We start from the raw sequence: 26,212 nt of genomic DNA, 5'->3' as shown, positions 1-26,212 counted from the left end.
TTGTGTCTAATAAAACGGGTGATTAGGTTGTTCCCTTTTTTTAGCACAGTGGTTGCGGGTAGATAAAAATGGTTTCTTCCCAAGGTTATTCTTCTTGTTCCAAATCAGGGTAGGAAAGAAATTCGCAATCCGCAAATGATGGTGGTTGGAGGGGAGGTGGGATAATCTCTCGTTGCAAATGTGGTGATTATGCTGTGAGCAAAGTGACGAGAACTCCACAGAATGCTGGCAGACAATTTTGGGATGTTGTCATTACAAGGTTTTTTAAATACCCTTGTCACTTTATTTGAAATTTATTTGTTCAAAGATTGATGAGTCAGAACCAATTTTGGTGGCTTATTTGGTGCATAACAGGGTGGATCTTCAAGAGGGATGTACTGTAACTTTTTCAAGTGGTGTAATGAAGAAAATAATGACGAAAGAGATGGTGAAATTGTCAGACAAAGGAGGAGGATATGTGAGTAGGAAATTTTAGTCCAAAAGTTGTAGAAAATGATAAAATTGTTACTTGGAGCTATGTGTGTTGTTATTGCGCTGAACACTGTGACAATGTGGGTCTATTTAGGTTGATCTTCGTAGGTGGGTCAATGTTTACGTTGAGGTCTAGGTCAGTGTTTATGTTCATATCAATGTGAAGGTGAAGCTCAATGTTTAGGTCGAAGTGTAGGTAAATGTTTATGTTGTTTATGTTCATGTAATGTGAAGGTGAAGGTCAATGTAATGTGAAGGTGTTCTTGTGAAATGTTAAATTTAGTATCCGCTTTCATTTTAAAATGTCCAATGTGGTCCCCTTTTGAATTTAAAACTATTACTTTTGGTCCCAAATGGATATCAACACGTGTAACATCTATGCCATAATATACTAACACAAGTGTTTGTCATGACTACATAATTAAAGTGCACCTAGAAAGTATATGATAAAAGTTGATTACATGACAATCAAAGTAAATAATAAAACTTGATCACATCAGTTGTGAATATACATAAGTAAATTAGTTCATCAAAATACAATTACATCAACATACTACATAGTTCAGGAGTTTTTTATAAGTTCAAAATACATCCAAAGTTCGTCTAAACTTTTCTTCTGAAATCTAACTTCTTCCTCAAGATTGGTGGTGTTGAATGTGGAATGACTCCTGAGTAGGTTGTGGTGGTTGCGAGGATTCGGGACATGTTTACTGTGAGGCTAAGGGACATGTTGGTTGTGTGATGTCTGGACGTAAGGGGCAGTTCTTTCTGTTGTGTCCAATGACGGTAGATGGTACATTTCTTTCTATGGCCACCAACACTCATTTGGGTGGTATCCTTTGTTAACTCCCACGCCTCCAACTTTCTTTTTGTCTTTGGCCTCCCAAGCAACTTTCGAATAACTGGTGGCAGGACATCAACATAGCTTGTTCTTTCCCATAGCAACTGCCCAGGATAAATCATAGAGACATACGTCTCTTCATATGTGGATCTTGTGAACCAAGAGAGTATGAAATTTCGTGGGTCTTCATTTGAGTAGTTCATTGCTGCAATTGCATGACAACATGGGATGTCACCTATCATCCACTTCCTGCAGCTACAGTGTTGACTCTCAAGGTCCACTATGAACTTGTTTGCCATTGCTGCAGTGTGTTTAACCTCAAACAACTTTCGTCCAGACCAGTTGACAAAAACAAAGCACATTCCAATAAATTAACAATGGACATCAACATAAATCAGATTGGATATGATTATAAATAACAAGTTTACCTTGGGATCCAATATCTAGACAAATTTGATTCCTTCATAAGCCTGTTATTTATCTTTGGGCAGATAGTGAAATTCATAGATGTGACCTTACTTCTATTGGTGGCCCAACGTTTCATTAGATAAAGTCTTATCTCCTCCAGCATTGTGATTATTGGTTTTCCTTTGGCAAGCACAATAACACTGTTGAAAGCTTCAGAAATATTGTTGTCAAGGGAATCACATACAACTTGAGTTGTGAATCGAGACCTTGACCAATACTTGTTATGAATATAAATGAAACAAATGAGCAACCATGCAAAACTGATTCAAGGGGGCATCTTACTGACAAATTTTACCTGGGGGAATGACTATCATGTATTTATAAGCTTCTACGTTGACCTCTTTTATATTCAGCATTTCTCTCTCCCATGCCTGGGGTACGTGCTAGTGGCAGCCTTCCACATCAGACTCCTCAAAATCTGACCAGGAAACCTCTTTCTAAAATTTGCGTAGAGGTGCCTCATGCAGAATCTTTGGTCTACCCCAGGCAAAAGTTCTTGCACAGTTGGCATCAACTCCTGTCCACATGAATAAATACATGAAAGTTTAAAACATAATTTACAGTGAGTTAAATGTATATAATAATGTAAGGAATACGTGTACCTTTTGTTGGTCAGACATCCACGTGCACCCAGCACACACTTCATTTCCTCCAAGGTCTTCTATCAATAACTGCAAAAACCAACCCCATGTCTCTTTGTTCTCTACTTCAACTACCGCATATGCAAGGGGAAACATTTGGTCATTTGGGTCCCTTCCAATTGTAGTGAACAACTCTCCCTTATACTGCCATTTCAAAAAACATCCATCTAAATAAATAATTGGCCTACAACTGACAAAGTTGTCCTTAGAACCTTTCAAGCAAACATAAAATCTTTTAAAAATTGTCTCACCATCATCACTGTCAACCTTCACCTTAATTGTTGACCTAGGATTAGACCTCAATAGTTTCATACGCATAGTCATATATTCTTTTAAACTGTTCTTTAAAATCTCCACTATGTTGATTTGTTGCCATTAATTTTGCCCTTCGTGCTTTGGAGATGGAAACTTTTGTATTCCATTTACGTAATGCTTTATTACGTATGTCTTTGACCTTTAAATTTGGATTGTCTTATAAAGACCTATCTATTTCGTGACTCAGCCACTTTGTATTCATAATTTTGATGTTAAGTTGCCTGCTGCAACTATGGGTATCATTTATTTTTCTTAATTGCCAAAATTATCGTGTTGGCAAATAGTCACAATAAGCTACCCATGGACACTTACCTTGTCCACCCATGCATCTAACCCTCACCCTACGCTTATCATTTTTAACAAACTCCAAAGCCCTCCCAGTATGCACAACATAACTTCTAATGGCCTTCTTAACCATCCTTATCTGTAAATAAAGTACCAACTTCCCATTTGTAATCTGCCATTGACTTTTGTTTCTCATATGTAGGAAAAGAACCTGGCTCTGGTCTATCTTCAGTGTCGTCCTCACTACCACTATTTTCTGGAGTTAATAGGACATCAGAATGTCATTCATCATCTAACAACCCCTTAGCACTGGGTTCAGCCTATACTCTTCATCACTGTCCTCCAAACCAGTACCAACCTCTTCTGGCTCCTCCACATACTCCTCACCACTAAAATGATCCATATGTCCTTCATCCTCACTCTCAACTTCAACTTCAACCTCAGTGTCCACTCCATCCTCACTCTCGACTTCAACTTCAACCTCACTCTCCACTACAACTTCTTCCTGCACTCCACCATCTTTGTCCACCTCAACTTCACCATCCACCTCCTCTCCAGCATTACTTTTCATCTCCACTCCACCATCCACCTCCTCTCCACCATTACTTTCCAGCTCCACTCCACCATCTACATCCACCTAAACTCAACCCTCTATATCTACCTCCACCTTCAATCCGCCATCTGTCCCCATCAACTCACCCTCACTAACCAACTCACCCTGACTAACCAACTCACCCTGACTAACCAATCCACCCTAAGTCACCAATTGCACCCCTACTTCACCATATTCAACTGCTCTTTTTTCAACCTCATTCTGCACTTCAACCTCCTCTATATTTCCTTCATCACCATGCTCAACATGTGGGAAACCTACAACCCCACTACCCTCACCACTCCAACCAGGTGCTTCAGCTTTACAAAGTAAATAAATTTGGTTCACATCATCTTTTACAACCACTGCATCGTCCACGCCATGTACAACATACAAGTTAACTTTCCCTAAAAAGTTTGTCCCCTTCATCATATTCATTGTCCCTCTATCATATGTAACAAATGTTGAAGGTACCCCAGATCTTTTAGTGCACCTAGTATTTCAAAAAAACTCCATTTATCGGGATCAATGTCCCAATAAGCAATCTCTCCATCTATGTACTTAAAGGGGATTTGTTTTATCAAGGTCCCACCATGGTGGACCACTACCTCAAACCTTTCCCCAGACATCCCAATCCCTACCACTCAAATGCAAACGGGGGACCATTAAAATTACTTAAACTAACAACAATGTGACCACTATCAACCCCAAAAAGCCGACAATCTTGCTCACTGTCTTCAATCACCCAAGAAGTGACAACTGTAATCATATTTAAAACACAATAGACAACGCATTACAAAACAATTCAACATACAATATTTAACCAACAAATTTATACCCCTAAAATCATCATCAATCGAACAAAATATAATTAAACCCTAACCCCCAAATACAACAACAACAACATCAAGTAATTAGGCTTAGATTAGGATCACTTACCTCACGTACGTACGTTGTTCCAATTTCACCTTCAAGGAATCAACAACCAACCCTAATTACAACACCACTTACAGCACAATGTTGAAACCAAAAACGGCGAAATCAGTCTTAGATAAGGGTAATTTTCTTTAACCCAGACTTAAACCTACCACCTACCTTGTCATTTTATTTGTTTTAAAATATTTCCACCAGCTCACTTCACTTCACATTATCACGTAATCATCAGACAAAATAACTCACTCAGGTTTGGCCACGGTGACATTTACACTGTTATATTTTTAACGACATCAACAAAAAGGACCGTATTAAACATTTTTAATCGAAATATGAGACCTTAATGAATTTTTTCAAAAAGTATGATCACTTTGAACCAAACCTCCTACAAATCTTCAAAAATAAGTACTAAATAATATATTAAAAAAAATTGAAGGTGGAAAGTGAAATGGTTAGAGATGCAGTGTAAACCCAGGAAACATCATCGAAAAGTTACCCCAAAATAGAGCCCACCACATTCTGAGAGTGGGCCAGACCACCCCATGCATTATTTTGGGCATGCCGCGAACGTGCATGTCTCTGTCTGACACGGTCACATGCTTGGAACCCTTGAGAGAAGTAAAAGACACAAAATCTTGCAACATAGGACTTACCATCTTAAAATAATGTTTTCTTTTGTTTTCGTAAACATGAACGAACCTAAAACAACACACTCATAATCTCCTTCCTCACTAGTAATTCCCTTTCAAGATATCACATTTCTTTTTATATCTAACTAACGTTCTTTACCATTAAATCACCTTTTTAATTTTATTAATCAACACTCCAAAGCGGAATATTATATTTTTCTTTTTATCATATTATAAAGATGACAAAATTAAAGGCTCAAGTACACTTTTAATCAATTTTCTAACTATTTGTCATTTTGTAAAATCTAGTGCATATTTATAAATTTGGATAACACTAAACCTAACTTTAAAATGTATTTTTACCTCCAGAATGACCTTCTTTGTTTTCTGTTTTAAGATCTTATAATTCGAACACGTTACTAGAATTTCCAACTTTTATGATCTAAACATAATCTTCTCTCATTTTCTTCAAATTTTATTTGATTGTCTTTTTAGTTTTTTAAGTTAGAATCATTTTGTGAATTTATCCTCAAGTTTTTCTGCTTCATGAATTTAAATCTTGTTGTTTTAATTACATAATTTTACGTTATCTTTATATACTCACATTCAATATTTATCAACATAACATAACATAGTGTTGATATGAGTAAGTTAATGACGAACAATATTTTTGTCAAATATTGAAAACATAAAAAGTAATACGTTCTTGTCTTATTTATAAAAAAACATATATATAATTATTATTTACTAAAATTTATATTTAATTTGTTTTGGAATCGATTAACAAAAGATCTACCTATTGTACTCAAAAGTATACGTCTTTATTAAGTCATTAATAATATAAAAATTCATTTCTTAATCTTTTGTTCAAATGAATTTAAGAGGAAAGTATACGTCTTTATTAAGTCATTAATAATATAAAAATTCATTTCTTAATCTTTTGTTCAAATGAATTTAAGAGGAACGAATGAATTTGAGAAGATTTGAAGATAAATCTTTTTATTGTTTATTTAAGTGAATTTAGAAGTTCGTGAGAATGAATTTGGAATCAATATTTGTGAAAATTAGTGTAAGATTTGATTGATATGATAAATTAAAAAAATTTACTTCAAAATCTACTCTTACCTACTTTCGAATCCATTCAAATAAATAACAACAAAAATTATTTTCAAATTCTATCAAATCCATTTCATCAATCTTTCCTAAATCCAAGTGAACAAAACCTAATCTATTATGATTAAATATTTGTGATAAACTAAAATGTATTAAGTAAAATTAACTAATTCCTACAAAAGATATAATAGATATTTAGTTGAAGGTGGTCTTAAATATATCAAAGAGACAAAAAATTATAAAAGAGGAAATAGGAGGAAGAAGGTGGAAAAGTTGCAGTGGTAAGAAAGGAAGAAAGAAGAAAGAGCAAGCCATGAAAATGTAGACGAGAGGCGTAATCTAGGGAATGAAGCGGCTAAATCTTTTACATTCTTCAAATGACTTTTGTTGACCTCCCTGACAAAAGAAGAAACTGATAGGACACCTATACAAGCAATTATCCACAAGCCTCACCATGGCAGAACCCGGTTGAAGCGCCATTAGAGGACTCGGAATAGCTCCAAACAAGTAGTTTCCCCCCAACAAAAGCCTCTCGAACGGAGCTATCCCAGCCTCGGGGAAAACTGTCTTCAACGCGTACTGGGTCGGAATCATTCCCACGAACTTATTGTTCTCCAACGACAGAGCCGAAAGCCTCGGCATCAACGCCGGGAACAACGGCAGAAACCCCCCAAGCTCGTTGTTGCTCAGATCAACCGCTATAATTCCGCTATGCATTTCCAAAGCGTAAGGCGCTTCCAGGTGCGAGAACTCGTTGAAAGAGAGCGCCACCTGCTGCAACGAGGGAAGCTCGAACAGCGCAAACGGAACGGCACCGCTTAACCTGTTGGCAGTCAAATCCACTACTTCCAAGTAGTTCAAGTTCCTCAGAGATTCGGGTTCCAACGCGCCACTTAAGCTGTTGTTCCGCATTGAAATCTGGACCAGAGATTCCGGCAGGGAGGAGGGGAACCGTCCGGTGAAAAGATTGAAACTTAGGTCCAAGTAGTAAAGATTGTTGAGAGAGCTCAAACTGGGAAGGACACCGTTTAGCTTGTTGGACTGCATTTCGAGGCGTTTAAGGTTGGTGAGGCGGTTAAAAGTGACGGGGATTGGTCCTTGGAGGTTGTTGTTGTCGAGGTAAAGCTCTTGAAGGTTAGAGAGGGAAGATAAGGAAGAGGGTATAGTTCCGGTGAGGGAGTTTTTCGATAAACCGAGTCGAGTTAACCGAGTGAGGTTGGAGAAGGAATCGGGGATTGGGCCTGAGAAGAAGTTGTTTGAGACGTCGAGAGTTTGGAGGTAGGGGAGGTTCCAGGTGGCGGAGAGCGTGCCGGAGTAACCAGCGGGATCGAGTGTGAGTTCGGTGAGGCGAGTGGTTCCCGAAACGACGGCGTCGCACCTGAAGCCGCAGGTGAACTTGTCAGTGAAGAGGTTGTCGCAGGGATCATAGGAGAAGTCCCAGGAGAAGATGCAGGAGCCTGGGGTAATGGAAACAGGGTTAAGGTTGTTCTTTAGTTCCTTGAGAAGCTGGGTGTCGCTCCAATGCGTGGCTGAATCGGTAACGAATGATGTTAGGAACAGTGAGAGAGTGAGAAAAAGGTGAAAGTGAGAGGAAGTGAGCGTGAGAGAGAGCATTTTGAGTTTTGTGATAGGAGACGACGGTGAAGGAAGAAAGAGCTCAGATTAATGGTTTCTTTTTTCAACATTAACTCGCCTTATTTTTTTCTACAATGAATGGTGTCAGAGATCTTTTGGGTGTCAGAAGCTTCTGCAATGCATATGTTCTGTTTATTACAAGGAAAAAAAGAAAAAAAGAAAATAGGGGAGAAGAATAGTACTTCTTCTATATTCGTACTTTGAAGTTTTGTAGGTTTTTGTTTGATTCTTGGATTTGTTTTTATTAAATTTACAGATTTGGATAATATCGAGGTGTTTATTCATTTTTTCTTGTTTTTTTACATAAAAAATAGTTATTTAAGTAACGATTTATTATTTTTATCGTTTATATTTACAGATTTATTATTTACTGGTACAATTAATTAAAATTTTATCGTTTATAAATTTTACTTATAATAATATTACATTATATACCCTTAGAAGTAATGTTTAAGTGCTTATTTCTTTTTGAGACGTGGTTAGTTTATTTTTAGATGATAAGTTTTGAATAATAACAGTTAGCTTAAACTTGCTAAGTTGAGTTTTATTCATATAATTTAAAAGAGGAAAATAAAATTAAAAATAATTATGTTAAATGCTTTGAATTAGAAAGAATTTTATTTCAATATACGTATATTTTTAATAAAAATGGTAAAACAATCAAATATATTGAATAATTTGTGTACTCATTAAAATTAAAACTAAAAGGGAATATGTTTCAAAATATTACTTTTTATTTTTTAAATTCTATAGTAAAAGTATTCAAATACTTCAAATGTGTTATTCAAATCATACAAAAACACACACACGTAGAGGCTCACAAACACACACGTAGAGGTTCACAAACACACACAAAGACACACACAAACACATACATATACAAACAGAGATACAAACACACACTCAAACACATAAACACACATACAAAACATCATGCTAAACACAGCAAACTAAACAATATCAATTAACCAATCACACACAAGGACAATTTTAGACATAATTATCTGAATTTAAATATTGATATATATTCTTGTGATGACCTTTATTACTTATAGAATCATTGTCAATAAATTTCACTCTATCATACACAAAGATAATTTTTTTAACTATCATAAAAACTTTAAAATCATTCTTAATAACACGACCTCATGTCCCACTCATCATATAACTCATTCTATTCTTACATAAGTCTTGAATGAGTATTAGAGTATCAAAATAAACTTTCACTATTAACTCCTTATATCAATGCACGTCCTACTAACTATAACAAATATGACTTCCTTCAGCATAATTCTTCACATTACCATCAAGCACACCATATTATAGTAGATACACATCATTAATATATTAGACAACATAAATCAAAGACCAAAAAGCATTGGAATCATAAAACACAAAAAAAGAGAAAAGCTAAGAAGACTAGTGCTCATCAGTGGGTGCGCTCAGTGCCAGGATTGCAAAAGCTCTCTGACTTGGGGGTGCAGAACAGCATAACCATCGGTCAACATCTTTTCACGAAATGGCCATTAACTTGCAAATTTTAAAGTTGGCGCTTAGTGTCCCTAAGCTACTGCACAACGCAACACCATATGCTCCTTGGAAGTGATATTGTGGCTTGCTCACTATATAACTTGGTATCTTGCACTTTTCTCTCCTCAAACTCATTTCAAAATGTTCTATAATTGATTCCAAAGTAAGCCATTATAACAATCGAAATATCTCATTCCAATTTCATCCTAAGCACACATAAATTCTAACATTTACCAAATCCAGATGTGAGTAGATACCCATCGTTAGCTAAGTAATATCAATTCACAATTCAAAAATGATTACAATTCCAAGTCCCAACTTGATTATGAATTTTTCATCCTCCATTGCATTACACAATACAATCCCAAACCAACTCCAATGTCACATTACTCTATGACCCATAATTTAACCTCACATGCATCAACTTTCAACATGACACTATAAACCATTAAATTCAATATATTTCACATAAAATAAATTACCACAATATCTTTGGACAAATTCATCCATTTCATAACAATTAACATTTTGAAAACTCAATTTTTCTTATCAATACATGGAATTAAACTATTAATTAGCAAAATCCCAAAATTTGCTAAAAACGAAATTTCCAAATTTTGAACAAAAACAAACATGCAGTACCATAATTCAATCAAAATCATACTAAGGCATAATTGTTATCTGAGTAACAATTTTTTATAGTGAATTTGCCAACCCAATAATTATTAATCCAAATTTATAATTTTTTTTAGAAAAAACACCCAAATATGTAAATTAGGCCTTTAATGCAAAAACCACACTTTCGTCGCTTACAGGTCTGAAGTAAAATAATTTGCTTTTATTTACTGTATTCTTTTTGTCAAACTTGCTTTCAATCTTTCTACTTTTAAAATTATCAAATAATTAATTCAGTTTTCTAACTTATCAATAATTTTTCTTTTATTTATGTATTATAACTTAACATTTTGTTATGGTCACTGAGTTCAACGACTAACTTTATCAATTTGAAAAGTATAGAAACTAAGATAAAGTTTGACCAAAATCAAATAATTAAAAACGTATTTTTCCATTATTAAATTATACCTTGTCGCTTAGAGGGATGATACAAAATTTGCGCTGCCAATATCTGCACTTAAAAAATTTATAATAAATATAAGACATTTATGATTGTATTTATTTATACTTACCTACATAGACTACTCACTACTCATTTTCAGTGCTTTTAATTATATATTTTAAAAATAAATTATCAAAATAAAATTATTAATTAAAAATATTAATAATTGGAGAATAAAGAGAGTTTAATTTTACACGTATCTTTTATTTAGACGTACGACACTAAAATTATTTTTTAAAAATTAATTTTATTTAAAGTTATATTTTTTTATAGAACTTATTTAAATTTGTTTTAGAAAAATAATTTCATGTAAGTTATACTTTTAGTTGAATTTTATATATGAAATAACAATTTTATTTAATTTGAATTTATATATTAGATAATAATTTTATTTTAAACATGTTTATAAAATTTGATAAATATTTATGTGTAAAATAACCTGTAAATATTTTTATGCTAATTAATGATCGACTAATAGACTTTTGCATGAGAGAAATTATAAATAATTTCTCTGAGTTGTCACGTACATTTACGTTTCCAATTAATATCGAGATATGTTCAATATTCTGAGAAGGATTGCAAAAACTTACCGAAACTGCGGGACCAAAAAATTAAACACTACTTATAATTTTACACTTCATTAACAAGGATTCTCACGGTTACTTATTTACTGAATATATGCACAACGTTACCAAATTATATATACATAAACCCAATAATTCTATTGATGTAATTAGTTAAAATTTTGTCATTAGTAATTTTTACTTACAATAATGTTATTTATATCCTTAAAAGTAATGTTTAAGTGTTTATATTTTTTTTGGAGACGTAGTTAGTTTATTTTTAGATGAAAACTTTTGAATAATAATAGTTAGCTTAAACATTTAAATTGAGTTTTATTCATAAAATTTAAAAGAGGAAAATAAAATTAAAAATAATTATGGTAAATGCTTTGAAATAGGAAGAATTTTTTTAAAATACACATAGATTTTTAATAAAAATGGTATTATTAACAGAAGTCGTCCAAAAAGATTTATATACTCGGTGAAATAAAAAAGGATTATGTTTTAAAATATAAATTTTGGTCTTTTAAGATGTATTGAAGGATTCAAATATTGCAAATCAATTATCCTAGAATGCAATACATTTAAACCTATTATTAACTACAATTTCACAATCAGAATATTTTTCTACTAACATTTGTAATTACTGAATGTAAAATAAATTACACATAGATATGATTTTCCAACTTTTATAATAATACATAGCACTTGAACAAAACTTATATAAGAACTATGTTATCACTCTTAGAGCTTGAAGAAGTTGTTTGGCAAACAAAAGGTTTACAATGACTTTATTACGTTACATATAGTCAAACTTGAAAAAAAAAAATTACATAGTTGACAAGTGTCATAACATAAATGTATATTTTCACTTTTATAAAACATTCAACATATAAATTTATGAAATAAAACGATTTATATGCATTAAAATAGACAAACTTTTTATGATAGTTATACAAGTGACATAAGTAAATGAATGCATTACCTCTTATGACGTTTTCACCATCGAAAGACTCTTCATATTCTTTTTGATTCCAATCTTTCTCATTTCTTCATTTGAACTTTCTAAGTTTTCCATAAAAATATATAATTAATTCTTTTTTATTCCAATCTTTCTCATTTCTTCATTTAAACGTTCTAAGCTTTCCATAAAAATAGATAATTGAGTTTAATTGTTAGGATTATATGTAATAAAGTTAATGTGTATGTATTTTAAGTTGATTAATTTTTATGTTTTTCCATTTCAACGTTAGTATTTTACTTTTTTACTTAATGCTTGTTGTGTGACCAGATCACTCTTTATATTATTATTGATTCATAGGGTATTGAAAAATATCTTGTGTAGCATTTAGGAATAGAGCTAATTCAATAGTAATTTTAGACTCTTGATCATTACGCAAGTTTGTTTGTTATAAACATTTAAAGAATTGAAACTTAACAAAGAATCACATGCTTAAGTTGTTAGAGAATTAGGATTTGAGTAAGTTTATGAGCTTATTTTAACAAGAAATTGAAATTAAGATGATTGAATATGCATGAGTAAATTCTCCTATTAATTTTTATTTTGCACACCAACTATTTGATAAAATTCCAAAACGAACTTTTGTGTGTTTTTGTAATATAGTTTGTTTAAATTAGTTATTAAATGCAAAAATTACCATGTGTTGAAAGAATAATAATTTATTTATTACTTGCTATGTTATGACTAGTGTACTTGTCATTTCACACTCACTGTTAATAATGATCATATGATCAATTATGTTACTAAAAGTATGTGTGTCAATCAATTTTTCACAATTAATAATAATTTCTATCAAAATTAGTTTTCATGATTGATTATATTATGCAATCTGAATAAAATACATAGGAGTTATGTCACTAAACAACTCAAAAATATGATATAACAATTTAAGATTACATAATTAGATTCCACATAATTTTTTGTTGAACAGAACCAATGTAAAAACTTATGGTTCTCTCTTTTCATATTGACCACATCATCTTGATTTATCTTGTTTCATTGTAACCACTAATTTTGCTCGTCTTACCCTCTCAATCAAAGTTTTGAAGGAAATTTGAAAAGTTAAGAGGTTATCTTTTAACCAATTCACACCCGTCCACTTAGTCGTGGGTTAAGCCATATTTTCTTTTTCATGTTTGGTTGCAACGTCTGCAAATTGAACTATTACTCATTCTTTTGCCTATTAGTAAGCATTTAATTGAACAATTAATATCAAATTCTAACACTACTAGTTTAATTTTTAGTGGGACAATTGCTAAGAAAAAAATTGTTATAGATTGTTTCAATTTTGTCATGATAAAGACCAAATAGTGGATTTAGAGTTTAAGGTTTGGCTAAGTACCTGAGGCCGAATGGCCGAGAGGTGGAGGCCAGACGACCGAACAGTTGAGGTTGGACGATTGGGGCGGGCCAGGAACGGCTGTGAAGTTGAGGCCAAGGTAAGGCCGAGCGAGTGGGGCCATGGACGACTGTGAAGTCGAGGCCTAGGTAAGGCTGGACGAGTGGGGCCATGGACGGCCGTGAAGTCGAGGCCTAAGATAAGGCCGGACGAGTGGGTCCATGGACGACCGTTAAGTCGAGGCCTAAGATAAGGCCGGACGAGTGGGGCAATGGACGGCCGTGAGGTCGAGGCCTAAGATAAGGTCGGACGACTAGGCCGTGGACGACCATGGAGTCGAGGCCTAAGATAAGGCCGGACGACTGGGGCCGTGGACGACCGTGTAGTCGAGGCCTAAGATAAGGCCAGGCGACTGAGGCCATCGACTACCGTGAGATTGAAACCAAGTTGAAGGAAGCACCTGATGGTGAGAGTTTTTACAATTATGATCAATATGTAGGGGCCGGGTCGATGTACCGATGTTGAGACTGCATCCTTGTCTGGTTCCTCGTGGATTACAGGGGATGCCGGTTGGCCCCACGGTGGGCATCAAAATGTTTCGGTAGGGTTTGGAGGTCCCCTACTAAAACACTTCTGGTTGTATTCAAGACTGGGTGGACGTTAAAGACCAGACGAACGTTGTTCGAAGCGCTTCATGTTGAAGCCTTGTCGGACGTAGCTCCAAGCGAACAGACGTTGGGAGTTGGACGAACATTGAAGCGAACGGACGATTCTTGTGGCGGACGGGTGTTGAAGATTTGTCAGACGTAGCTCCAAGCGGATGGACGTTGGGAGCTGGACGAACATTGAAGCGGACGGACGATTCTTGTGGCGGACGGGTGTTGAAGACTTGTCGGACGTAGCTTGTTCTCCCTCCTTCTCCAAGCCGGATGGGGGCATACCTATTAAAGGTGCTCTGACGCTCAAGTCAGTAAAATGACCGAACGTTTATAATAAGTGATGCAAGTAGTGCATAATGTGCAACGTATTCAGTCTGGTTCGAAGTCATACCTGAGACATTTATTTATACTAGTTGTGATGGGCTTATGGGCTTTTACCTTTCACTGACCTAATAACAACCCAATGACACCTTAACATGCATTAGGGTGTTAATGAGTTATCATTATTTATAATCTAACCATGCGGTCGGCCTGGTGGTTGGTCGGCCGAGATGGTTGGTCAGCCTAGATAGAGCCGTTCGGTTCACGGGATCGGGAGGACTATACGGTACATACGGTCAGCCTAGTGGTTGGTCGACCGGGATGGTCGGTCGACCTAGATAGAATCGTTCGGTTCACGGGGTCAGAAGGACCATACGGTACAAAAACCAATACCGGTGAGATTGTTGAATGGTTGTCCGGTGAGAATTCTTATTCAAGACTATACTTATCAATTTGGTTCCCTCGTATAGTTTGATCTCGAATTACATGTCTAAAAAGTCTCATTAAAAAAGTTTTTTTAATTAAAATATCCATAAAAGTTCCGTGAATTAAAACCTACACACGAATCTTCTTTTTTTTAAAAAAAATATTCATTTTCAAAATAAATAAAAAATTAAAATTAACTCCTTTAAATGTTTTTAATTTGTTAAGGAATTATATATAAACATTTTAATCAGATTAACATATATTTGCAAAAGGTTTTAATAGACTTAGTTGTTTGTTTATATGAAAAAGTTATGCAATGACATAGGATATTGAGATCTTTGACTGACTAAACATATTTAATTTCTTTAACTGACTAAACATATTTTTAAAGTATATATAATAATATTTAAATTTTATTGTGCGAAAAATTCATGAGATCTAGATCAAAATTAAATAACACATCTCAATTTGAATGTTTAAAATAATGAATTTATGAATAATAAGTTTATGGAATTTTTTATTATATGTTTTTTTAATGTATGACTTAAATTTATACTTAAATTTTGCCCATTATTTATTTCTCTTTAATAATCCAATATATATATATATATATATATATATATATATATATTAAATATATTTAATAATTATAAAAAAAATTAGTATAAATTTATTATAATTAATCCAATATTTTGACATTTTGACTACATTCCGTGTTTCTTTTATCATGTTTGAGACTTTGTCAAAATGTATTAAATGTTATAAATTTTTTTCTTTATAAAATTAATAAATATATTATAATTGTCACGTCTCATTAATTCAGTGATGATTCACCTCTCTGATTCCTTTAATGCTCCGAGCCACGCGTCCTGCACATTAAAAATCCATCACCGAGCCATGCATGCGCGCCACTTGTCAATTTGAAAACTTCTGAAATCAGTGGTGGGGTACAGGTGTCGCATAGAGGGACGCTCGTCCGTCTGACAGTGGGTTTTTGAACAAAAGCAACTTTTCTGGAAAATCTCCCACTCTCTACGCGCACCTTCTTCTCTTCCAAACTCAGACTTTTCCTTTTCTCCTCCATCTCTCTAGAACTCTTATCCTTCTCTCTTCTGCAACTTACAATCCTTTGCTCCGTTCACGTTTCAGCACCGTGAGAACCATCCCTACACCGTGAGCTTCATCTGAAACCGAGCGGTTTTGGATTCTGAAACGGGTAAGTTTCATGTTCTTCATTGTTCTTCCTTAGCTACATGCAAGCCTCGTTCTGAATTTGCATGCACCTTCTCTGAACCAATATTAGTTTTCTGTATTTTTAGCTTAAGGAGTTTTGGGGCTGAACGTAAAGGGTAGAAGAGTGTACTGGAATCTGGTTTTCCTTCCGTAGAACGAACGCACAATCCGGGTAAGGGAAGCTTATTAGATTTAATTCATATGATGTTCTGTACTGCATGTGCGTTTGTGTGATGCTTGAACTACGATTCATGATATTGGACTGTTGGTATATGAAAATGATTCTGAAATGATGTATGAAAATGATGTAATGTTCTATGGTTTGATTTAATTGAAAAATGAGTTGTATGATGAGATGATGTATGAAAATGTATGGATTTGTACTATGATTTGGAGTAAACTGATGTATGAAAGCCTATACTGGAAAATATTTGTATACTGAAATGTGAGTTTGAATATCTAAATCCTATGAAAATGAACGTTCGTATCGAAACGGTCTTTGACCGTTCGGTATTTCTAGTAAATTCTTTGAAATAGTCGAACCCTTTCAATTGGAAAGGATTATCCCTGAGGACGAACGCCCTCTTAAATATAGTTTTACGTTTGAGCGTTCGGCCAAACGTAGACATCCTGAGTGTTGGGTAAGAATTTGAGAAGCCTGAAAATATCCCTTTGAACTCTTAGTCAAATTATTAAAGTATCTCATCTTATATATATATTCCAAATTTTCTATGATTTTGAATCAGCGGATAGCCTCGACCTAAAAGCGTACGTCCTAAGTGGCGCTCGGTCTCAGACCAAACGCTCGTCCAAAAAGTGTAAATGATAAGTAGCGCTCGGTCCTATACCGAACGCTCGTTCTTTCCGTAATTATCAACCGAGCGGTAATAGCGTTCGTCCTGAATTGAAATAGCGTCCGTCCTGAATTGAAATAGCGTCCGTCCTGAATTGAAATAGCGTCCGTCCTGAATTGAAATAGCGTCCGTCCTGAATTGAAATAGCGTCCGTCCTGAATTGAAATAGCGTCCGTCCTGAATTGAAATAGCGTCCGTCCTGAATTGAAATAGCGTCCGTTCTGAATTGAAATAGCGTTCGTCCTGAATTCCCATACTCGTTTGTCCATAAATTTAAATAGCGTTCGTCCAATAGATCTATTGACGTTCGTCCTCTATTACAAAGAGGGCTGAACGTTCGTCCTTTTATGAAAGTGGAACTAAGAATGAAAATGTGAATAAGAGGAAAGATTAAGATGTGCGAATGGTGTAAGAGATGAAATTATGATTGTTGAATTTGAACGAGCGTTCCAGGGAGGAACGACTCTTGAATGGAAATTGAGATTTGTAAAGTATGAATGTGGTAAGCTTAGCTGGCGGGTCATCCTGATATTCCGTGAGTGCCCGTTCTCAAGTAGAGAGGGGTATGTCATGCGTGGGAATGGCAGGAGGTCTTAGTCCATAACTGTAACTTGGCCAGAACGGACTAACCTCAGGTGGCTGCTGACGAGTATTACAGCTATCCCACCTGGGTGCACGGACGTCGTAGCTACACAGAATTCATACAGTCCGGACGGTCGGTCTAGTATCAGGATTTGCATTGAGTTATGGATGAATTGAATGTATGTGTTATGATTCATTTGATATATTTGATATGTATGAAATGTATGTTTTGGCTTGAATTAAATTCAATAAGCTTACCCTGTGTTGTTTCCTTGTGTTGTCGTTCGTCCATGAACTTTCGTCTTGTCTATGCAATGATCATCCGTGTGGATGTGAGCAGACGGAGAGGCGTTACTTGAAGAAACACTGGAAGAAGAAAATTTGGAGGACGCCAATCTCGTAGAGGTAGAAGTGAAGGCCGAACAGTAGCACGTTCGGTTTTTAGTTAGTGTATTTAGGGTAGCGGGCCGCTTGTGAGCGAGCGCCCTTCTGCTTGTTGTAGATACTTGGACGTTCGGTATTTTATTTTGTAAACCGTTCGTCCTCATTGTTTTGTAAACGCTCGTAACGTATATTATGCTTGTAAGGTCGTTCGGCCATTCGCGAATTTAACCCCTCCTATTTTAGGACTGTTTTGCCATATTAATACATGTGATTATTCTAAGTATATAGTTGATGACTGTATAATTTTGGGATGTTACAATAATCAATAACTATATTAAACTATATATAATATATTTTATTTAATAATATAATTATAAGTATAAAATAAAAATATTAATTTAAATATAATAAAATTATAACATATTAAATTATCTAATAAAATATATAATTTTATATCTATACATGCATCATATTAATTATAAATGTTAATTAAAGTATTGTAAAAGAGTCAAACTCATCTTAATCTTGGGCTATTTTTCTGTTACTCTACTTCAGGAAACCTCCTAAAAAAGGTTTTTCAAATGTAGGCTAGTAATAATTCATAAACCATAAGTAAGTTTACAACTCTATTCAAGAAGCCAAGAAGATATTAATAGACAACTTCTCAAGGTCCCAATCATCACCATTTCATCTATGATTAAAATCATATATAGATATAAACACCAAAATCACATAATCTGACCTTGTATGCATCATTATCGTTGCAGACTACAACTATATATTTCCACATCATTGCAGCCTATAACTAGATAACATATTCTTTGAAATCTTAATAGTAGAAGATATTTTTTATAATACGAATAACAGAAGATATATCACAAAGAAAAACATGGGCAAAACCGCAATAGGAAATTCATAGGATTCACAAACGAGAAGAATCCAAATATTTAGGAGTTAGGGCTTCAACAAAAAATGGCATAGATGCGATAAATCAATAGGGAGTGAAAAAGAATGAAGGGGAAATACCTCTTTGGAATGATAGAGACACTCACGAACGAATCACAAAGATGGCGATAATCTTTGGTGATGTGTGAGCAATAGTGGTGGTGGGTGCTTTGATGGACAGATCTTATAGCTTGAAGATGGGAGAAAATTCGTAGCTTGAAGACTGGGCACACTCTAGAGCAAGGGAGATGTTTCTAAGAGGCAAAACAAAATCTTTAGGGAAAGAAAATATAATCACAGCTATTATATACAACAATTTTTTTATATTAATAAAATAAATAATTAGTTACACTTAAATAATCTCTCAGTCATACCTACTTAATAATTGATTATATTATAACTAACTAAGATTTAAAATAAATATTTTAAAAATCACTGAATTTAATAAAGTTTATAGTATTTCTTAAACTGATATTTTTTAAGAGCTTGTTATTTAAATATTTGTATACTTATAATTTCATTTTTAGTGTATCATAATTACGGACATATTACTCAATATATAACTAATAAATTAATATTTTCTTCACTGATAATTATTAATTAAATAGCAACTAATGATTAATATGAGTAAACTATTAATATAATAAATGAAATTACTAATAATAAATTATTATTATCAACTAACACGTTGGGTTAAACTTCCTAAATAATAAATTTAATGATATTAATTTATGTTTACGAATTTATATTTATTTTTAGTTTTAAATTATAAATTATAATGGTTATTATCTATACCATTATACAAAGAAAAGTATTAGTATATACAATTTTTTTTCAGTTTCAATTAACTTTTTTGTTCCATGAAGTTTCATCTTGATTCTTGTATTCTAATTTTTAGAATTTCATTTTCGTCTCACAAACAATATTCATATTCTGATCTTTAAGTAGATTAAAATAACATAGTTAAAATCCATTATCATGTCACCATTTTGTTTTGAAAAGATATATCGAATGAGCGAAAAAGAAAGATTTATAGTGTGCATATAGAAAATTGCCATCAAATCATCTTAATTTTTGACCTAATTCCTTATTTTCTTAACAGTGCTATGGAGTTGTGTTATCTTAATTCCCGTATTCATTTCTCCAAATTTGAGCTCTAGTGTATATTAGACGCTCACATACCAGATTAAGAAAGGTGATCTTCTGTAACTTCTTCCCCTCAATATTCTGAGGTCAGTTTAACCTAGCATTACCCCTCCCAAAGGCTAAGAGAACTGAAATGGAGAAATTTGAGGAAAGGGATTTGTACTTGATTCTTTTGTTGCTCACTGGGGCAAGGCATGTAGTTCATCACTAGTACAAACCATGTAGTTTTTGGCTGGTAGTCTTACAAATGCTTTGATATACAACGTAACCAACAGCTACAAACTTACTGAAGATCTTGCCGCTGGAATTTTAAAACAACGGCTAGCCTTCAGGGTGCCACACCTTACTTTTTTTTATGAAGTTATTGCCCAAAAGCTGTTCTTTAACCTTTTCTCCTATCTTGAAAGAAGTGTTATTCCGACAAATCAACCGCGATATTTTTTAAACAGTGAAAGGTGAGAATGCCATAAATCAATGACTAATGAAATGGGAGGTTCAGTCCTCCAAGTTCAACAGAAAAGTTTATAAAATAATAAAGGACATGATCCAGAATTGCTCATGGAAAACTGACACAAGGTAGCATCGAATACCCTTATATTAAATAGACACAGCTTCAGAAATGTTGGAAACCATACCATTGTTTAAGAATTATTTATTGATGATTATTCCTACTTGGGGGTTGGGACGTCTGTTTCATTAAAAAAAACCTATTACATCAAAATGGGAAATAAGAAACATACAAAATAACAATAAGTTCCCATTGCACAGCTGCCAAATTACATATTATACTATATCTACTCTGAGGCCTTTTCATCTTCTATCTATATGTACACTTTCTGACTTTCGATCTACAACACATAAATATAAAATATTAGTTGGTATAACTTATATTTTTGGCTGGCATACGAATGCTACCCTAAAATCCTTAACATTCGACGCCGTTTCTATTCTTACAGACAAACCCCTTCCCCTCTTCCTTTTATCTTCATACCTTCTCATTCACATTTTCTAAAAACCTCTTCACGCACCTATTATTGGTCTCAAAGATGAGTGAAATGCCTCTAATCTGCATGGAAATTCATTTCTCACAAATTATTGTCATGTTCCAAAATTAAAGAACAAAACTGCAGCATTTTAATGTAAAAGTTGTTTAAAATAGAAAGGAAACACAGTTACCTCGATCACACTACTAGCACCAAGACCCCGCGCTTGTCCTGTAGCAATTTCTTTGCCATTCAAGAAGATAGATCTCTTGCCAAGATTTTTAATTATGAAAGAACCATCTGCGTCGAGCTTTATTAAAGCCTTTAAGATAAAAAATAATTTATTATTCATACTACTGTAAATTCAGTGGAGGAAATTTAAAATTTAGAAGATCTTGAAAATTTCTGGATTTACTCCATCAGAAAATAATATTATTCTAGTCCTTGCTCAGTACGAGGCACATGTCTAACGAAAATGATACTGGTCTAGACTTCATCATAACGCATTTAATTCAATCACCAAAAGATCCATAAGAACACCATCACATTCTCAGTAGATTAATAACAACTTCATCAGCAAAAAAGCATGCCAAGAAATTTTGTTCCAAAAACTTACCTGTCTTCTAGATATTTTTGTAGCCACCTCCTCCCCTTCTTTTCCCAAGTCAATATCAACATGTACATCATTAGTTGCTCTGCCAAGTACAACCTGTTAAACAAAAACAGATTGTACAGACCGAGAAAAATGATTATATATTGGGAATAAACATCACAAACTACCGGAAATGAGCAGTACCAGATTAGGCAAACACAAAAATCCCAATTTACATTCACTGTTAAGGCATACTGTGGACGTGGCAATTCAATGTATTACGGTTCACTCTACTAAGGGTCAAAAAAATTTCAGAGACGATGTCACTGCAGAATCCAATGATTTTGCACAAAATTAAATTAAACCATTGGAAGCCACAAAAAGGCTCAACTAATAGAAATAAAATATTCAACAACCATCGAACAGCTAGAACAAATATGAAACATCTACTAATCACAACCATTTTGTTTCCATATTACCAGAGCTCAAGCATTAATGGCTATGCAATGATAACTAGACCATAACTATGCATGACAGAAAATCAAAGTGTGGAAATAACAATAGCATGCACACATTCCTTAAAACGGTATCAAACATATTCAAAAGGGAAATTCACAAAATTCATTACGGTGACTTGGGAGGAAGAAACTATAGGGAAAATTTTACCATTCCACATTTTAAAAGAAAACAACAGATGCAAATTCAAAATTTCACCTTGCTTTTTCTAATATATTCCTTCAGAATTCGCCCATACACTACTGCAAGTGCACCCTGAGCTCTAATGGCTCTTCCCATAGAGGACTGGGCACCTTGCTCCAATCTCATGATGGTCTTCCTGCTTTCTTCATGTTGATATCTCAATACTGTAACAAAAGATTACAATATTAAAAGACAACCATCATTAAAATGCCAAGACATCAATTAATCCAATAACGAAAATTGTTATCAATAAAACATCAGAGCGCAATATTTGAATCTACATTATAAACACCACCGCTGGTATTTGGTTTGAAACTTTAGCGGAGACCAACTGGAATATTATTAAAACACAGAATGCTTATTTGATTATAAACAAAAATCACGGGTAAAATAATAAAAAACCAAACTATCAATTTTAAATTTCGTTTAGAAATTCAACCATTTAACTTCAACTTTTAACAAATTTTGAGCAAAAATATAATGCCTTAAGCAGAGGGTGAGAACTAGGCCACAACAGTAAGGCTTGCTGCCTTAGGACCAGGTTAGCCATATACTCTAGACTTCCAGTTACTGAAAAAACCCATCCACTTAAGTTTTATAGAATTAGCTCTCCCTAGATCTCACATGGGGGTAGGGATCCTTTTGCAACTTGTTTCTCTTTTCAAATTAAAAGCATTAAGAGAAGTGTCATACTTTTGTTTTGTCTTGAGTTAGATGATTTACCTTCTCTCCTTGCGTTTGGATCTTGATCCATTGGAGATAAATCCATTTCAAGAATCTGGGAAGGCAAGATCAAGAACATGAGATATAACTTAACACAACCAAATACAGGGAAAAATTACCATTCAATGCAACATATTCTACATACCATTGTCTCAACATCAGAAAAGTAAGGAAGTTCATCACCACAATAATCATCATAATCGTCTTCACCATCGTCTTCAATATCACCTCCTTCCTGATCAAGAGATAATGATTTTGCTTCTGATTTTGATAAAGCTTTATGTTCCTCAGCCTTAACATGTGCAGCAACTGGATCGTCGATATCCTGTTTATGTGATACACCTTCAGTGAAATTTTCCTAAGTAAAATCATAAATTAGTTCCCTGATGACTTTCCAATCATAAGACATCCTTGGATCAACACATTTTACCTCTTGTTTCAGATGTCCATGTAAGGCAGGCTTCACAGTTGCACGAACTGATCTGCCATGACTTGGGTTGACATCAACATTGTTATTCTGTCTAGAAACTGCAGTGATAGCGTTTCTTCCAGGATTTTCACTTTTCAGTCCAAACACAACAGGTTTGTAGCTTGAATTTTTTGAAGCAATAGACTGAGAAAGAACGGCTTCTTTCTTCAGGCTTCCATCTGGTCCATTTCTTCTTTGATTATTAATAGCAGATTCCGAAAACCCTGCCTCTTTAACAACTGGTTGGGATTTTAGAGCTGCTAATTCAGGAATCACGACGGACACGTCCAAATTAACATTGCATGGGATATCAGGGTGCTCAGTATTCAACACACAGATCATAAATCCCTCACTGTGTTCAGAGTGAGGACTTTGTGCTACAGCTGACAATGCAGCATTGTTTCTGGGATCAGAATCGAAATGCTGATCACCACAACTGGCACCTAATGGATTAGCTGCAATTCCCTGCCCATCAGAAACACACCCACCAGGCACAGAAAGTTTTGCTTCCACATCCAACTTCTGCAATACAGGAACATCAGCGGAAGAACTCAACAGAAGTGAATCAACATTATCATAACACGGCTTATCCTTATTCTTATCCATAGCCATTACCTCCTTCCCCTCTACATTATTCATAAAGAGAAGTCCATCCTCATTTGCCAAGTTTGAGAGACTTTTGGCATCAGGAGCATTCAATTTCAACCCACCATTCCCGCACTCATCTTTCAAATCCACTCCCCCTTCAGAAACACAACTTTTACCCTCCACACTAACATGAACAGGAAAATCAGGCAAACAAACATCCTCAATCGTTTTCCACAGAGGTACATCACTCACCAAATCACCCAATTGCCCCACCTCTACCCCCTCTGACCCCAAGCAATTCCCATAACCAACTACACTACTATTCACAAAATCACTATTTAAATTACCGTCAACCACCACATTCTCTTTTCCCTCACACCCCACCACCTCGTTCTTTACCTCGGAAGACATGACGCCACTGCGGTGCCGGCGAAGTTTTTTCTGCATGCTACAGTACTGCTTGCGAACGCTTTGAAATTTCATCTTTTTCCCAACACCACCACTGTTTTGAAATTTCCTCTTCTCCCCACCACTACCACCACCGGCAGCAGCTGACTTGGCCAGCTCCAAATTCCTCATGGCAAGAGCCGCCTCGGTGGAAACATCCCCGTCATAGAGCAGAGACAGCCACCGATCTTGCAATTCCCTAAAGGAGTACCGCCGCGAGAACCGAACAGCTCCTCTTGCCAGCGATTCCAGCGAAGCACCAGCCTAATCAAATCAAACACAATCAAACCAACCAGAACATTGCAAGCAACAAACAAACAGGAATCACTTAATTCTATGTCAACTTGTAATTCAATTTACTTAACTCTGCAAAAAAAGACATGAAAATAATGTCACAATTGAGTAAAAATTGAAGAGAGGAAGAGAGAGTAGGGTTTGGGTTTGGGAGAATTGAGTACCTCAACGGCGTTCTTGAGGAGAAGGTCGTCTTCGGGAACCCAAGGAGGCTGAACCTCCAAAGGGTCCATGGTAGCAGGAATGGAGTTTTGAAGTGTAAGAGATAGATAGATAGATATTTAGAGAGAGAGAAAGAGAGAGAGGAATTAAAGTGGTGAGAGAGTATGAGAGTTAAAGTATGAGATTGTAAGAGTTGGGAAAGAGCGCGGGTAACGTGTGGGGAGTTTCCATTCACAAATCACACAACCTTGTGACCATCATCGTTCCTTTTTCTTGCCACATATTCGCACAAATGATTCCCTCCTTCTTCTCTCTGCATCACTTCCACCACAATGCTCTGTTGAACGGATACTTACTTATTAATTAAGCTTTTCTTATGTGCATTAATTACTTTTTTTCTTTAATTTCTCTTTCCATATCTTTCACCATTTTCACTTTTTCCAAATATTTAAGAGTAAACATTAAATTATACTTAGTCTTTTCTTTTCTTTTTTAAACTGGGTATTTATTTTTCTAAATGGGCTAAATTGAACGTCAAAAAGTGCTCTTTTTGTAAGATTTAATCTTAAATTTCAAGAATGTTGTTAGAATAAGCTGGAGCATATTTAATTGCTGTTATAAAAATATACATTGATGGCTATAAAATAACAGGACAAAATTTGAATGTATTAATACTTTGTTTAATTGCTTTCAGACAACCAGTTTATTTCCCATTTCAAAATTTATGTCAATTTATTTACCTAACGGATCGGTTTTGTATGCCTGTGCGTGTGTTAAATTTATTTATAAAAATATTTATGAAGCCATAACATGTTTAATAATGTTATTATAATATATACTGTGTGCTATAAAATAATAAGACAAAATTTAAATGTATGAATTCTTTATTTAATTGCTTTCAAACAACTGTTCTATTTTCCATTTTGAAATTCATATTTATTGACATCTAATTAGCTTTGTATGTGTAAGAATCTACTTAATGTAACGTCATTAATATTATTGTTATCAATATTTATAAAGGCAGAACATATTTAATAAGTGTTATTGTAGTTATTTGCTACAAAATAATAGGACAAAATTTAAATGTATTAAGACTTTATTTAATTGCTTTAAAACAACTTTTATCTTTTCAAATTAAAATTGTATATAAATTTGTAAATGTGTGTGCATTGAAGTTATTATGATCAGTGTTTATTGAACAAATTTGGTTAA

At 34.4% G+C, this 26,212-nt stretch overlaps 2 protein-coding genes and 1 long non-coding RNA gene across 5 annotated transcripts; all 3 read right to left on the bottom strand.

Moving 5' to 3' along the window:
* Positions 1-6,482: 6,482 nt before the first annotated feature.
* On the bottom strand, positions 6,483-8,007 carry LOC108334543 (probable LRR receptor-like serine/threonine-protein kinase At4g36180). Its single transcript, XM_017570380.2, has one exon. It carries the CDS (start codon positions 7,900-7,902, stop codon positions 6,628-6,630), a length of 1,275 nt encoding a protein of 424 aa, XP_017425869.1. The 5' UTR covers positions 7,903-8,007; the 3' UTR covers positions 6,483-6,627.
* Positions 8,008-9,125: 1,118 nt separating this feature from the next.
* LOC128195491 (uncharacterized) lies at positions 9,126-19,155 on the bottom strand. The gene is made up of 2 exons (XR_008247114.1): positions 18,979-19,155; positions 9,126-9,599 (listed from the first exon to the last, which is right to left on the bottom strand). It is a non-coding gene; the product is annotated as an uncharacterized LOC128195491 (long non-coding RNA).
* Positions 19,156-20,663: 1,508 nt separating this feature from the next.
* LOC108323463 (uncharacterized) lies at positions 20,664-25,346 on the bottom strand. Of its 3 annotated transcripts, none has more exons than XM_052867347.1 (8): positions 25,003-25,346; positions 23,471-24,808; positions 23,186-23,365; positions 23,041-23,095; positions 22,333-22,481; positions 21,643-21,735; positions 21,220-21,348; positions 20,664-21,109 (listed from the first exon to the last, which is right to left on the bottom strand). In XM_052867347.1, the coding sequence occupies exons 1-8, from the start codon at positions 25,069-25,071 to the stop codon at positions 21,029-21,031; spliced, it is 2,094 nt and encodes a 697-aa protein (XP_052723307.1). In that variant the 5' UTR covers positions 25,072-25,346; the 3' UTR covers positions 20,664-21,028. The 3 variants fall into 3 exon arrangements, with proteins under 3 accessions (XP_052723307.1, XP_052723308.1, XP_052723303.1); XM_052867348.1 differs by having other exon boundaries at positions 23,186-23,398; positions 23,471-24,910; positions 25,003-25,340; XM_052867343.1 differs by having other exon boundaries at positions 23,186-23,398; positions 25,003-25,340.
* Positions 25,347-26,212: the final 866 nt, after the last annotated feature.

Source organism: Vigna angularis, chromosome 1, assembly GCF_016808095.1.
Source record: "Vigna angularis cultivar LongXiaoDou No.4 chromosome 1, ASM1680809v1, whole genome shotgun sequence".
NCBI classification, from domain to species: Eukaryota; Viridiplantae; Streptophyta; class Magnoliopsida; order Fabales; family Fabaceae; genus Vigna; species Vigna angularis.
The sequence above is the reverse complement of the archived record's forward strand: the minus strand, read 5'-3'. Positions and strand labels throughout refer to the sequence as shown.